General features: G+C 37.4%; 1 protein-coding gene across 23 annotated transcripts in view; it reads right to left on the reverse strand.

The window, feature by feature from the left end:
- Nucleotides 1-14815, reverse strand: part of DST (dystonin) — a 307703-nt gene that overhangs the window by 29331 nt on the left and 263557 nt on the right. For all 23 annotated transcript variants that reach the window (XM_065632833.1, XM_065632844.1, XM_065632843.1 and 20 more), the window contains 9 exons: nt 13263-13364; nt 11959-12132; nt 11032-11187; nt 8570-8767; nt 7928-8056; nt 4656-4826; nt 3165-3320; nt 2727-2933; nt 939-1058 (listed from right to left, as the gene is read on the reverse strand). In XM_065632833.1, coding sequence (XP_065488905.1) covers nt 939-1058; nt 2727-2933; nt 3165-3320; nt 4656-4826; nt 7928-8056; nt 8570-8767; nt 11032-11187; nt 11959-12132; nt 13263-13364 — 1413 coding nt within the window. The remainder of the gene's footprint in view (nt 1-938; nt 1059-2726; nt 2934-3164; nt 3321-4655; nt 4827-7927; nt 8057-8569; nt 8768-11031; nt 11188-11958; nt 12133-13262; nt 13365-14815) is intronic.

A 14815-nucleotide genomic window follows, 5' to 3' on the forward strand; every position in this document is an offset into this window, starting at 1 on the left:
CAATCACCAGAAGCTACACTGAGCTATGCAAATCCTTGGGGATACTGTGCAGAATGAAAAAATAAAAGTAAATTAAGAAAAATAAAATGGACATGAAAAGTAGAAGTTAATGTATGCCAAAATGTAGAAAAACGAATGATCTTTCGATACTCTTGTCTCTGATGAAACTGCTCCAAGATAAATCTTGAATCACAGTCTGTCTCTGAAGATTCTACCACTCACCCACTTGATCCTCAGTAATATATCATTCTAGGATTTTACAAAAGTAAAAACGAAGTAAAGGCTTCTTCCATCCTTCCTTTTGCTCTGTGATGGAACTACAGAGTTTTTACATCATTATTGTTATTTGTTTGAGAAGCAAGGTCTATCAGTGAGATTTTCATTTTCACCTAAAGTAGCTGGTTTGTGGAAAGCTGGTCCTGGAATTTTGAATCCCATAAAGAAAAACAGCCTTTGCTACTAAATGGTGTCATTTTACTTTCTAGAGGATATCATAAATATTTCCACTTGACATAAAAAGCAACTTCCAATCAAAATACAAGATTATTTTTCAGTTTTCAGGTGGTCCTGTAGTATTAAAATGAAAACCCTAACCCAAATAACTGGATGGTAAATTTGTGGTTTAAGGACTGAAAAAAGCCTGCAATAAAACCTCTTCAGAGATTCCTATTCTGAGATTACTTTGTTTTTATAGTTTCCATGGTGCTGTATTATTATATCTTTCTTTTTCATAGTTATCCATTCCCCCCAGATCAGGTAGTGTGTAATTTTTGTTTTCACTCCCCACCTGTAACACACCACCATTTAATTTGATGCTAATAAACACTCCATTGTAGTGAAGCCACAAACCTTCTTCCTTTGCTGATTGAACAGTAGGAGGCTGACAAGACTCACCTACATCTCACTGGGCACGCGGCATTTCCTCACTCACGACTCACCTTATGCTGTGCAAGCTGCATCTTTATTTTGTCAGGGTCATTTGCAATTTCAAGATCTGAGTCCAAAGATTTCTCTGACTCTTCCAGCCATTCCATAAGTTTGTGCCAGGCATCATGGAACTGCAGGAAAGTGAGATTTGCAAGAATTTAAAAATTCGCTGGTTCATAAAATATTCTGAAAACATTAATTGCCGACCGATTATCTACAGGCCACACAAGTACTCTGCAGACTTCAGAAAGACCTGGTGTCCTTTTACTCCCCTGTCTCTCACACAGGACTAGCCCAACCATGGACTCGGCCTTCCCTCTCCCAGGTGAAATAGCAACCTTTTACGTACATGATCTGCACACATAGTGTGTATCTTTCAGAGACATATTGATAACTCCTGTTGATGTGCTCGTCATTTAGATTCTTACATTTTTAGTAATGAATAGTAAATAGAGCAAGAATGGGGCTTAGTTATTTCTTATATGGGACTACAGCAGCAAATCACTGGGGAAAATTCCCATCTGGATGACTGCCCGAGATTTTCCCCGGGATGCTGATAAATGCTGTCATTAAATCACATGCTATCTTGGTGTGCAAGGAACAGATTCTTGATCTTCCTTCCTGTCTCAAAAAGAGCACTTTGGGGAAGGAAGCAGGGAAAGACTAAAGATTCAACCAGATTTCACTAAGTGGTATCCCCTTGGGATTCGATTTTTCTATGCTAGTCATTTCTCTCTCTGCATCTCTTTTGAAAATTTTTCTTGCCTGGGCTGCCTACAAATGAAAGCACAAGAAACGAGTCCAGAAACCTCTCAAAGCTCCTGGACCCTGTTTTTCAGGACTGGATCAGGCCTTGATACCAACACCTTTCAGTACTCCTTTCCTGCTCTGTAGAGATAGTTGTCATCCTAAATTAATAACTTATTGTTTTCAGCTCTGTCAATGGATATAGAGATGAAATCCAGCTCATTGCAGAACTGTTGTATGCATGAACTGCTGGAAAATAAATAACATTTAATTGGCTTATGGACTAATTAATTGCTCAGAGAAGTTCTTAACTCTATGAGCCAAGCAGCTGTAGCAGTGAATGTGAGAATGTGGTTTGGCTGTGAACATGACCAAATTTATTATTTATTCACTTGAATAAAAGCAAGCTAGAATTTTCTATTGACTTTTAAACATATTACAATCCTCTCATACATTTTGCATCTTATCATTTATGTTCCTCTGTGAGTGCAACACGAATCCAAGGAAAAAAAATGTATGCTCCTTGGTGAGGAAAACTGTGTAAAACAACTCTCCAGGATTTTAAGGAAATAAATGGAGATATATTACCACACAGAAGATTATTGGTCTAGTAACTAATAAAAGAGATTAAAAGAAGTGATGACTATTAATCAGAGCACAATGTAAACCCAAGAAGAAAATACTAAGGAATACTCCCACAGATTAATGAAAAGGGTTCATCACATTCTTTAAAATATAAGGGGTTGATTGTGAAACTTCTTTTTGAGGACAGATGGCACTAGTGCACATCTGGAAGCCATACTGCAACTTTCTTCTTTCAGACTATCCTGTACTGCAGACAGAAGTCACTGCTCGGGTTGAAAATGATGCTTTCACCTCCCAAATGAAGTGCTCTATGATTGAATCACAGAAATTGCTCCACTAACTCAAAAGTGTCTGTCACACTAAACACAGACTTACTTGAAAGAGCTTTAAAGCATCATATTCTTCAAGAGTCTGGATGTAATTACAGCTAAGTTCAAAGAGTTGTATAACAGCTGTTGTCCGATTACCTGTTTCGCTCTTTTCCTTGCATCATCCAAAGCTCTTCCCCTTTCAACTAAGCGTTGAACTACTTTTTCCCATCGACTCTGTACACTAATCAGCAGATTCTTAATAAGGACAACATCCTGTTTCTGGCTGAAATATTTCAGATGGGTTCCAGTTTTGTCCAGCTCTATGATCTGATCTCGATGAGAATTCACTTCTGTGGCAAAAACCTTGGAAAAAGGGGAGAAAATTACTCTGGATACTACATTGCTCAAGCACCGGGTAAACACTGAAAAAAACCCAGTTTGATAAAGAATGATCCAGCGAGAAAGAGTATAAAACATACTTTAAAACAAATTAAATGTTTCTCTGAATGCCAGCGTTACAGGATTCATTTGGACATTGTTAAAGTATCTCCACAGAGTGGGAGAAAAACGTTACACATCTGTTTCTTTACATACCTTGTGTTCATCAATTTGAAACAAGACAGTGTCCAAGATAAGACTTGGCCGAGAAGCTGCAGTTAGAGTTTGCTCAGCCTGAGTAAGCCAGTTGATGAAATCTTGAAGTGAGTTGTGGAACTCCATAGCTAAATTGAGGGCTTCTTCCAGTTTGGTCTGTAAAGATAGGTCATACTTTAATAACAGCTGATATTGTGCAGGGGCCTCAGCCAAGTAGACCATTTTAGGTCAGTATTTTGGAGTAAACCATTTTAGTTTAGCATTTTAAAACATTTTTCCAACTCCAAGTTTCTGACTTCTAAAATAACAGCCTGCATTTCAGCATATTAAAGGAGATGGACAGAAGAGTAAGAGTAAAATGATGTACAATAGATAAGTAGCATATACAGCACCTAGTATCAAGATAAAAATTTCCACATTAGAACATTACATCTACTACTACTTAATCCTAACATATGGATTTATCCATTTCAATACAAAACCTGTAGAATCTCAGAAATCTAAGGTGACAGCGCACTTGGAAGAGCCTCAGAGAGGTAATCTAATTTATTCTCTTGCACTAAACAAAGAATAAGTTTGCCTAGACCACTTCTTTTTAATAAAGCCCAATTGTCATTTTGGTTGCCTGAACCGAGACACATTTCGGACGTAGAATTTTTGTTGATCGTGAGATCGCAGTCAGAGATTTTCAAACAATTGCACTGCTGACCTAACTGAGCACTTACAGCTTCCTGGAAGAAGGTGCTCATGTTGGGTATTAATTAGTTTGACATTATTACATTATACAGCTACCGTAAGAGACACCAGCATTCTTACTTTAAAATATAACTAAGTTGTGAATTAAATATTTGTGCTTCATACACATCAGGGCTGTACAGAAAGTTCTTCTGTTTGTAATTATTTATATTCTTTATTGTTTGATTGAGGCAGAAGGAATTCGTGAAGGAATGAAAGCAAAATGAAATTAATAACAAGAACACGTATGTTGCGTATCAGTGAAATCATGCTATTGATCTACATTAGAACAGAAGGTAGTCACTTGAAGTAAGTGGCAGAAGGCCAAGCATTTGGGAAATTTAAGAAAAAAAAGGATAAAAGCTAGGAAAATTAATGAAGCAACTCTGTACTGAGAAGGAGGTAAACTTGAATGATCAAATAATCTTATTCACTCTCTCACGTCTATGATTACTGTAATAAAAAACAGAAGAGCCCTCATCCTACTAAATGAGCATTATCAGTATAAATGAACATATTTCTGTGGAACAGACTTGCACCATTCCCACCCATTCTCCCCTTCAATTATAGATAATCGACTTCTTGAATCCCGTTTTTCCCAGTAGTTTCTAAGCAAACAAATGAATTCTGCATAACTCTCTCTACAATTGATTCTCAATCTAGAAGATCAAGCAAGTAGACATGCATAAAAGCACTGAACATTAACGTCCTTAAATACATTATTTACACTTCTATTTTTTATGTAAAAACACATACCTTTCTTTCACTGAGCTTTGTTTGTACTGATTCCCATTTTTCTTTTAAGTTATTTATGTCCTGCTCAACATTTGTTTCAGCAGACTCTGGGCACCTTGCAAGCATCTGCTGGCCCTTCTGCATTAGACGCTTATATGTCTCTTCTTTGGCTTCAAAGGCAGCACAAAGTTCCTAAATAAAGCAAGCACAAAAAAATAAGTCAGGTAGAAATCTAATACTCTCTACAAATACTATTATGATATTTATTCCTCCCCCAACATTTAGCGGGTATGATTAAGACTAATAAAAGAAACATATGTAATTCATAAAAAGCCAAATGAGCAAAGAAAGGGCCCAGTTCTTCAGGAAATGAGAACTTGTATTGTCTGTCAGATATTTTCTCTGAGATCTAAAGCCTGGCAAAGAAAGTACTATTCACTTAATGCACAAGATTTGCTATAACTTGGTTGGTTTAAAGTCCATGTGTAGCTGACACACACAAAGTGTCAGCATTATACAGTGCGCTGAAAGCCCAGACCTATCCCAATACACCTTCAAAAGTGGGTGGAACAACTTGGGAGGGCTGCTTTATTGCACACTGTCTCTTTTGTTTTGCCCGTATATTCCTTCACTTGCTAGGCAAGAGCACTGAAGAGATCTTACACATAAAAAGAAAGCTGGAATAATAATGGTAACAGCTGTTTTACCTCCTAATTATTCTACTAAATATTCTTCTTTAACTATGTTAAAGATAAGGTGGAAAGAGACTGAGAGCACCCATGCATCCCTCTGACTCAAAAGGGCACGTTCAATATTTGTAATAGACCATCCAAAACGTATTAACATCAACAAAGTTGCTGCAGACTCCCAAACAAGGAACATCTTCCAGGAGATGAGAAGTAAGTGTCTTGCAAATAGGAGGAAAAGGACTTTTCCTCTGATCCCCAGGACAAGAGCCCAATCCCCCCATTTTCTTTGGGTTAAAAGATCCCGCACACAGGGTTGTACCTGAGCACAGAGGAGGGCAAAGCAGGAAGCAGGTTCAGCCATGAGCTAAGGCTTTAACAGGATACAAAGCTCCCTTGCTTTCTTTCTGAGGACTATGAGAAGTGGTGTCATCTAGCCTGCTTCCTCTGACATTCTCAACCTCCCCAAAATATTTCCGGTTTCCAGAACTCCCCAAAGCATCTTATTTTAAAGCAGCACAAGAACCCCTGCAAAGTAAACCCAAGGAGTGCAGTACAAGTGAGCCACGGCAAGGCAGGAGTGGCCCCAGACGCTGGGGCTGGGCTCAGCCTAAGACAGGGGCTCAACACAGTGGTTAATTCGGCAGTACGGTCCCGCTCTGAAGAGGGCAAGAGCAGTTAAAGTTATTTTAAAGGAGGAACTGAGAGAAATGATTGTTTTAAGAAAAGGAGAGGGATGTTCTGAGCAGTGCTGGGACAGCCGGAGGCATTTTTTAAGCCCCTTTCCTGTTGGTGCCCTGTAATGTCTCTTCATATCTTTTGTTTTCCTGAAGCTGCCTTAGCTGGAGATGCTGACCAATCTCAGCTCCATTTGTGAGCTGATTATGGTTAAGGGCTCTTTTATTTGTATCTGTAGAAACAGATTTTATACTCAAGAAAATGGTTCACAGCATTATTTTCAAAGAGAAACAAATCAAAATAAAGCACAAAACTTTCTTCTTCAGCCACAAATTGAAATAGGTTCTATCACTTAGGGGCAAGTTTGAATTTGGAATAGTACTCAACATGACAAGTGGCTTTAACAAAGAAAAAAAAAAAGAGAGAATTTACACATATCTGCACAGACAAACTGAAATCTACCAAAACTGAAGTCCTACTTTTTAAGGCTTATATACATTAAAGGATAACAAGTCAATGCCTGCAGTTACACAAAGGCCCACAGCACAGTAACAATCTATTAAAAACATCCACATATAGTTAGGAAATGATTGTATAGAATACATATTACTGGGGACACAATCACATTTGTTTCAACTTTAACACTACATTCAGTTTAAAGATTCTTTAATCAATCTGTAAGTAAAGTAAGTATAAATAATGTGTATAGTAGAAGAATCCGTGGAAAATTTTTTGGTCTTGATCTGAGTTTAAGTCCAGGATGAAAAATGGAAAGAGCTCCACTGACTCTCATGGAATTGTGATTTTGTCCCACCCACACAGGAGAGAGAGAGAGAGAGAGAGAGAGAGAGAGAGAAAAGGAAAAACAAAAAGGTTTGTTTGTTTGTTTCCCTTTAAGACAAAAAGAGAATGATTGGGGGGATGATCAAAATCACGAGTTTATTTCTGTACTTTATCCTAATTTCCTGTCATAACTCATTTTAAAACGGTAAATTACTTTTCTTCTCAAAAATAGTTATTGGTAAATTTTAGAGGAGAAAAGAAAAAAAACTGCCCTGCCCCATATTAGTGGGCAACGACCTTCAGCATCATTCCAAAATGAAATCTGATTTTTAAAGCTACGACAATGCAGTATTTCAATGCAAACAGTGTCAGGCATATTCAAGTTCAAGGACAGTTCAGTAAATATCACTGTTACATCTGAGCCAGGAGGTCAGGAGTTTAGATCACTGGGTCCAGACTTATATCCTGGCCTGACAGCACAGCACGATTTTACATAAATGGAGTACTATGAACTACCTTCCTTTGAGGTAGGTGATCAAGCTTAAGTGTCTCCTTCCAAGCTCTGTGAAATCCACAGAAAGTTTCTTAAAGAGAAAGGAAGGGAAGGAAGAGAATAATTCAGGCATGTTGATCAGCTTGCCATTTCTAATGGAAGTAGAGTCTCTATATGAGCCAGTAGTCCTTATTACATCTGTACTAATGATGACTTTAATGTCAGCTGTGGTTAGATAAAGAATAAAGGATCGAGCCTCTTAATTCAGGGCCCAATTAATGCGGATCACTTTTAGGTTCACCTTCATATCTTAGAAGCAGCATAAATGTAGTCATGGGGACAGAAGGGAAAACAAAAATAGGAATCACTGAAAAATCTGCAAACACTTTCTGTTTTTCTTTCTGAGACTAGGGATGCAAAAGTTCTTTTATTTCTCTCTCAGCACTACTAATGGTTCAGCTTTGGGCATCTCCCAAGTGACTACTTTTCCTACACTGAAAGTAACAGTGGTGTTTTGAAGGCTATTAAAATGTTTTAAGATACTGCACAGACATTGTGATACATAGAACATGCTCTGTATTTACCATAAACACTCTTGAAAGATAGTTAGTCCTGAAATGCAATTTGCAAAACATTCTAATACTGATCCTTACCATATGGGTATTAAGCTGCTCTCTTGCTGTTTCTGGTAAGCCTCCAACAGGTTTTGATGCCAACAGCTGACGTTCAGTGTCTGTCAGCCATTGCTGCAGATCTTCAACTTCACCATGGAAACCTTGGGCCTAAAGGATACCATATCATTTTAGAGCTTACTTAAATGTTCTTTGTTCTAAAACCAGCTCAGATCCAGAAGTATAATGGCAACATATTTAACCAGATACTTGCAATAATCAAAGGTAATGAAAGGAAAAAACCAAACCAAAACAACACAACAAACCACACACAAAGGAAAAAAACAACCCAAAATTTAAACTAGCTCAATCCATTCTAAATTATGAAAGCAAAACCAAAAACCATGGAAATCTTGAAAGCAGGCTAGAGGAGCAACTGTGAGATCAATGCTTTTCCTGAATAATACAGCTATACAAAAATTTCAGCCTTTAAAAATACATAGGCCAAAAGCTGAAGTCTTAATTCAGCACTATAAAAGCCAGTGGATTCAAACTTTCCCCAAATTCAGCAGTGTCTGCATTATGGCTTTGATTTAGGCCAACTTCTAATAACTTATCTATGTACTTCATGTAAAAAGATACTTTTTTCTGAGTTATCTCTTTATTCGATCATTTCCTGTTCACCTGGATCAAGGCACTGTCCAGCTGCTGCTTCCTTTGCTCTGTTTTTTCCAACACATTTTGCCAGCGCTGATTCAGGAGTTCCAACTTGCTCCGTAAATTACTTGCTTCTTCAACAGCACTTGATTCTATCAGGTCATTTCCTGCTTTCTTAACTGCTTCCACTGTAGACTGATGAGCTAAAACATCGTTTTGTAGCACCTACAATTATAACACAGTATATATGACTGGCTATGTTGATACCTTATTGAATTAAAGCAATCACAGCAACTGAGCTACTTCTAATCTAGTGACAAGGCAACAGTTCAACATCTGCACATGTATTAGCAAATAAAGCAAGTAAACAAGGTCTCTTCAGTCAAAAGCAGTAACAGACGATTCTGCTAAAATGTTACATTTTATTTTACATCTTGGAAGAAAAAGAATATATTCCTTCTGAATACACATATTTCTGAAATTACGAAAGTTTTCTAGCAGTGCTAGTTAAGAATTATTTCTTCACTTTCTTTCATTTACTACATACTTTTCTTTATTAGGAGTTTTCTTTGTTTTTGAGAGTAAGGTGTGGAAACAGTGCTTGAGGAGCAGTAGTCTGAGAAGAGAGAAAGGAACAAGAATACTATGTGCCTGCTGTGCCATCCAGCCACCCGACTGCCGCCATGTCTTTTCATGCATTGCAGCTCTACAACTTGTTTCATGTTACATCAGGCTACCAGGAAACTTCAGCTGCACTGAAAGCCGGGGAATGACTGTAATGCTAACATCACGAGACCTCCTCCATCTGTTTGAAAACATTATCACCAGCCACGGTAAAACCATAAAAGGCAAAAAGTACATTTGGGAAATGGATGCTGTTTTCGGAAAGATTAAATTTTTAAAAAAGCTTTAAAATACCAGAAATAAATAACAGAAAAAGAGAACATGCAAAATGGTTGGCAAGGGAATGGTAAACCCCATCTAAGAAATTCAAGTTTATGTCTGCCATCTTCCATGGGGTCTGGTTCAAACTCACCTCCTTCAGAATGCTAGCGTACGGCAAAAATATAAAGCTAAATACGAAGGAACTGTTAAATAAACTCTAAAGAGCACCTGATGTCACAAGTCACAAGTAGCCTTGTATACAAAACACGCGTCACATTTGCTTTAATTCTTCTCAGCTAAGGACTGGAAGAGATTCTTTATTTTCCTAACAGGGTGAAAAAAAGGGATATTCACAGAAGCAGATACATCCTATCACTTCCTTCCTGCTAAGGCTCGCTAAGCACAACTTTCCAAAGTTATTCAAGAGATGGATGTTTTTACAGGCTACCACAGGATGCACTACCGCGTGAACTTTCTAACCTATAAACTCTGTTTTATGAAAAGGAAGTAGATTCATTCATGTGTTTGCTGAACTCCTTTGGCACTGAAGGTAGATGAAGTCATAAACGATGTGTGGATGCTTCTTCAGTAGTAAAACACTTCTATTTGATAAGTATATAAAAGGTTCATGGAGCAGAAGCTACATTTGTCATTTTTTAAGGGCCTGTTTATAACAGTAGTCACACAGGGCACGTGGATATTTTACTCTGCTCAAGTTTCAACTCACCACACAAAAGGCTTCAGAAGCTGCATAGCTGCATTAACACAAACAATGAAAATGCCTTAATTATCTGTGTACTGTCAATTTAAATCAATTCTAAGACCAAAACCAACTCTGAATACTTCTCACATCATATGCAGGCCAAAAATTAAATGGCAGATTTAAAGGAGAGGATTTTTGAGATTACACTGAAATCTTCAGGCCTAGAAAGAACACATCATCATGAACAGCACAGAGTCACACAAAGAGGTAGAGAAGATCTCTAGCTCCTGGGAGATACTCTTCAAAATAAAGGCACAACGGAAGCATTCTTCCATGGGCTCCAAAGTCACTATAGTCACTAAAAATACTAAAACAAAAAATAAAAAATTAACCCTACATTCTATGTAACAAAGAGAAAAAGATGGGGGCATGGATACCCCTAAAGTTTGCAGAGACTTTCAGAGAAGCATTCTCTCTGTTAGTTGGACCCAACTGAAATACAATTTTGCAGAATTCAAAACAACAAATCACTGTTTCCTGAGCACAAATAAACAAGTACGAAAGATGTATAACACTCGTGCATTTTGTGAGACCTGCCCTAAACAAGGAGTTTACTCCTTCAGGGAGAGCAGCAAGTTCAATAACTTTTGAGTTCCCTGGGTCAAATGAAGGTGAATAAAGGTGTAAACTAGGGTGAGCTGCTCTTTTTTGGCTAAAATGTATGCCACTTGCATGGCATATGCAGGAAGGAAAGAATACAGAAGCTACATTTCAGCTATAATCTGCATCTTGAAAATCTCTATAGGGAATTATTTATCAAGTGCTAAATTTTACCACAAGACTCATCACTAAGATAAACATCAAAAGAACATTTCAGTTAATACTCATTATAATCACATACATGATGTTTGGCGAGTTCAATTTCAATAGCCTTGGGGTCTCCACCCACAGGTTTCTGTTCGTTCAGCAAGTCCTCTGTATGCGTCAGCCATGTCAGTAACTCATCCAGGGCGTGCTGGAACTGCCCCAAGGCTAACAAGGCACCTTCCAGCTTGTGCTATAGTAAAAATAAAATTAATAATACAATGGTTTCACAATGCTATTGAATTGGCTTATATTACCATTAGTCACCACAATCCAGAGTGGAGTACATGCATATGATAGCACAAAAACCAGGGAGAAACAGTTATCCAACACAAACAGCTACTTTATAGTTAGAGCTGAGCGAGCAATTCCCTTGTAAAGCCTTACATTCCAGGCCTAAATTCCTGACCTTTGAATATCCCATGTAACCAGAGCAGAATCAGAGAATCAGTAGTTTTTCATCACTTAAAACATAATTTCAATGTAAATGCCATTTGCGCATGATCTTTGCCATGAAATGATTAAATTTAGAAAAAAAATACACTTCAAATCACTGCATCTTTAAATCTTTCACTTTGATAATTTAAGGAAAGAGCACTGAAACAGTTTAATATTAAGGGATTTAAGAAACTAAACCAAACCAAAAAAACAACCAGCACTTATTATTAGTTTTGCACATCTTAATATGTTTTGAACTGTTACTTAAGATGTCATCAAATAACCAAAGTGAAATAATAATGATTCAACATGGCACTGCTGACTGAGGAAGTGACAAAAAAATACTGCTAAGGGTTTAAAAACCACAAAAACAACTCAGTAAATTGTAAAATTCAAATTCTATCACATATGGTTCTGTAATTTCCAAAATAAAAGGAATAACTGTGTAAATTAATACAAACATTACACATAACGAAAAGTTTTTCTCAAAGTCATGAATAAAGCCCCCATCTTCGAGTTTATTTACCTGTCTATTTATAATTTTTTCTTCTAGGCTGTCCCACATTAGTTTGAGCTCTGAGAGAGGGTCTTGAACAGTGTGCTTGTCACTCTCTTCTGTTACCTTCTTCAGCAATAATTCTGCCTGATGGTTCAATCTTTCCATTTCTATCTGCTGCTGATAAGCTTCTGTCTTAAATTGCTATGGTGAATAGAAAAAAAAAATACAACTAAACATATCACAAGCAACAACCTTATTGAATATGGCATAGTACAGCAATATTTACAATACTAATCCATCAATGTCAACTCTCATAAATTTGAGGGTTTGTTTTCCATGGTCAAAATGCTTGTAAGACACTAATAACCAGATAGTCCCAGCTAACTGAAAATATGCAACAAATCTTACTATTCTAGCAGATATTGCTAACTGTGACCACTGGGTGATAAAGATGGCCAATAGGAAAATATTCTGTAATGATCTCCCTGGTCTGTAAAAAAGGTAGAACATATCTGGAGTAACTTCTAGCTCTTGTGGTTCAAATAGAATTATTCTTCAAAAGAGCTGAAAAGCAAATTTTCTTTAGTAGAACGCCCTCTTATACACGCAACTTGGGCAGCAGTCTGAATACAACGTGCATATGCGTGTTCTTCTGAACTATGTGAGATTATGGTTCATTTGAAGTTATAAAATAGATGAACAACCTGCCCACAGCCAAAAAAGAATGTACAAGTGAGCAACGAAACCAAGGACATTCCCTGTTCATTACGCATCCCTGTTTTTTATATAGAGCATAACAGCCTACCAATGTCAGAAGCGCGATCAGCCATAAATCCATACAGACGAGCTTCTAAATTAGCCTGAAATTTTGATTTTCAGCTTAATGATGTATTGGGAATGTTATGATCTGCGAGAGCATTTACATAAAGCCTGTAATGGCAGAAGTGAACCTCTGGAGGCATTTTCTTGGGGCCTCAAGGAAACCGTTCATGGCAGAAACCAGAAAACGTAAAGGTCACAGTGAAAGAACCCTGTACATAATAACCTTATAGCCTTCGAAAGAGAAAGAATGCTATTAGAAGTATTTGTGGGCTATCAGAACATAGTCACAAAATAAAACGTAGTCTCACCAAAGTTTGGAATAGATTTTAAAATGAAACACATTTTACAATGAAAAGTTTGCAATGAAATGTTATTTGAAATTTTCATACAGATTCTTTTTTTACCAGAAACTGAAAATGAAAATTGCTTTTGACTCTTCAGAACTACTGAACAACACAGAAAAATGCAGACAGGTTAAAATACAAATGAAATAAATTGCTAGTTCATACCTTAAGTTCCTCGGTTTGCTGCTTCACTGTCTCCAGATCTGTTCCAACTGGGGACATAGATGCTAACTTGCTGCCAGCAATGTCTACCCAGTCAAATATTGCCTGAAAATCACAGTATGAAATTCAAACATTAGCGGAGAAACAGCGTCATGTTTGAAAATTGTATTAAGTAAAAAACCTTTTTTTTTTTTTTTTTACTCCAGAGAACAATATTGCTGTGCTTTCTGAAAGGAAATACCTTTCTTCAGCAAAACCTGGGTTTCTTTACAATACGAGGGATCAAATATTAACTAAAGTATTTCATGTAATAGTTACAAGAATGTACATGCTGGAAGACTGAAATTCTATTAGCAGCAATATTCTGCCAGTACTATTCAAGCTGAGTAGCACTCTAATTCTTGAGAAAACTCAGTAATTGTTATGAATGCCCTGAAAAATAAATACAAGACAAACTGTGCTGCAGTCCTGCGGTGTGAAAATGGAAGGAGGTAGCTGAATGGTGACACACTTTAAATTATGACTGCAAACAAACTTCTTTTGAAGGACAATGTTATCTGTGTAGGGAACATGGAACACCACCCGTTCAGTGTATATTAGGTAGTGAAGGGCCATAACTGAGCTTGACCGAATCTCCGTAGGGTAATGCAGCTATAACTTTAAAACATAAATGAAATCTCTCCAGTTTGGAGGCTTTGTGGGTACTTCTTTTGCTCCCAATATAATGCAGAACAACCTCAAGAATTTCTGCTTAGAGATTAAGAACAGCCATATTAATGTTGGTAACTGCAGAGGGGAAAACACACCTCTGCTGGGCACTTTTCCTCCTGCCCACTATCCGTGGTTCATTACAGAGAAGGGCTTAGGACGGCTTCTGGGAGCTGCTCCCTGCTCCAGAGCTGCCTGGGAGAAGTAGAACCACCCCCAATACACTCATCAGGGGGAGACAGCTGCTGCCAACAACCTGCCCATGACACTTGCACATTGTCCATTGAAATGAGCATAAGAAAGCATGTAAATAGATTTCTTACACAAAGTACCAAGCTTGTAGGATGTACAACGAACAGCCGTAGGAAATACAAAGTACTTAAACCAACGGCAATGTTCCTAATGTGGTCCTACAAGTCAACAGCTGTGCAGTACAAACATAAGAGAACGTGGAGAAAAATACATAGTGAGGGTGCACTGAAAACAGGCATGTTGCATTATTATTGAGTGTTCTGTCCCTTTATCCGCACCAAACACACAAGCAACTGCCCCCAGTGTCATGTGAAACACTAATTTTAAAGATTTAATAAACCAAGAGAGAGAATAATTCCACTGAGAAAAAAAATGTGCAAAATCTGACCACCTTTGGAATCTTTTCAAATGTTTCAATCTTCTAGCCATTCACTGACAAAAATATGAGGCATGCCACACAGCCAAAACGTGCAAAGAATATGGCAAAAAAAAAAGTACAGCACACAGAGAGAAAAGATACCTTAAAAAATTGTTGGAAAATTTACCTACAGATTAAAAAAACCCATATTCTATAGTAATTAGATAAATTATACTAA

Source organism: Caloenas nicobarica, chromosome 3 (genome assembly GCF_036013445.1).
Source record: "Caloenas nicobarica isolate bCalNic1 chromosome 3, bCalNic1.hap1, whole genome shotgun sequence".
Taxonomy (NCBI): Eukaryota; Metazoa; Chordata; class Aves; order Columbiformes; family Columbidae; genus Caloenas; species Caloenas nicobarica.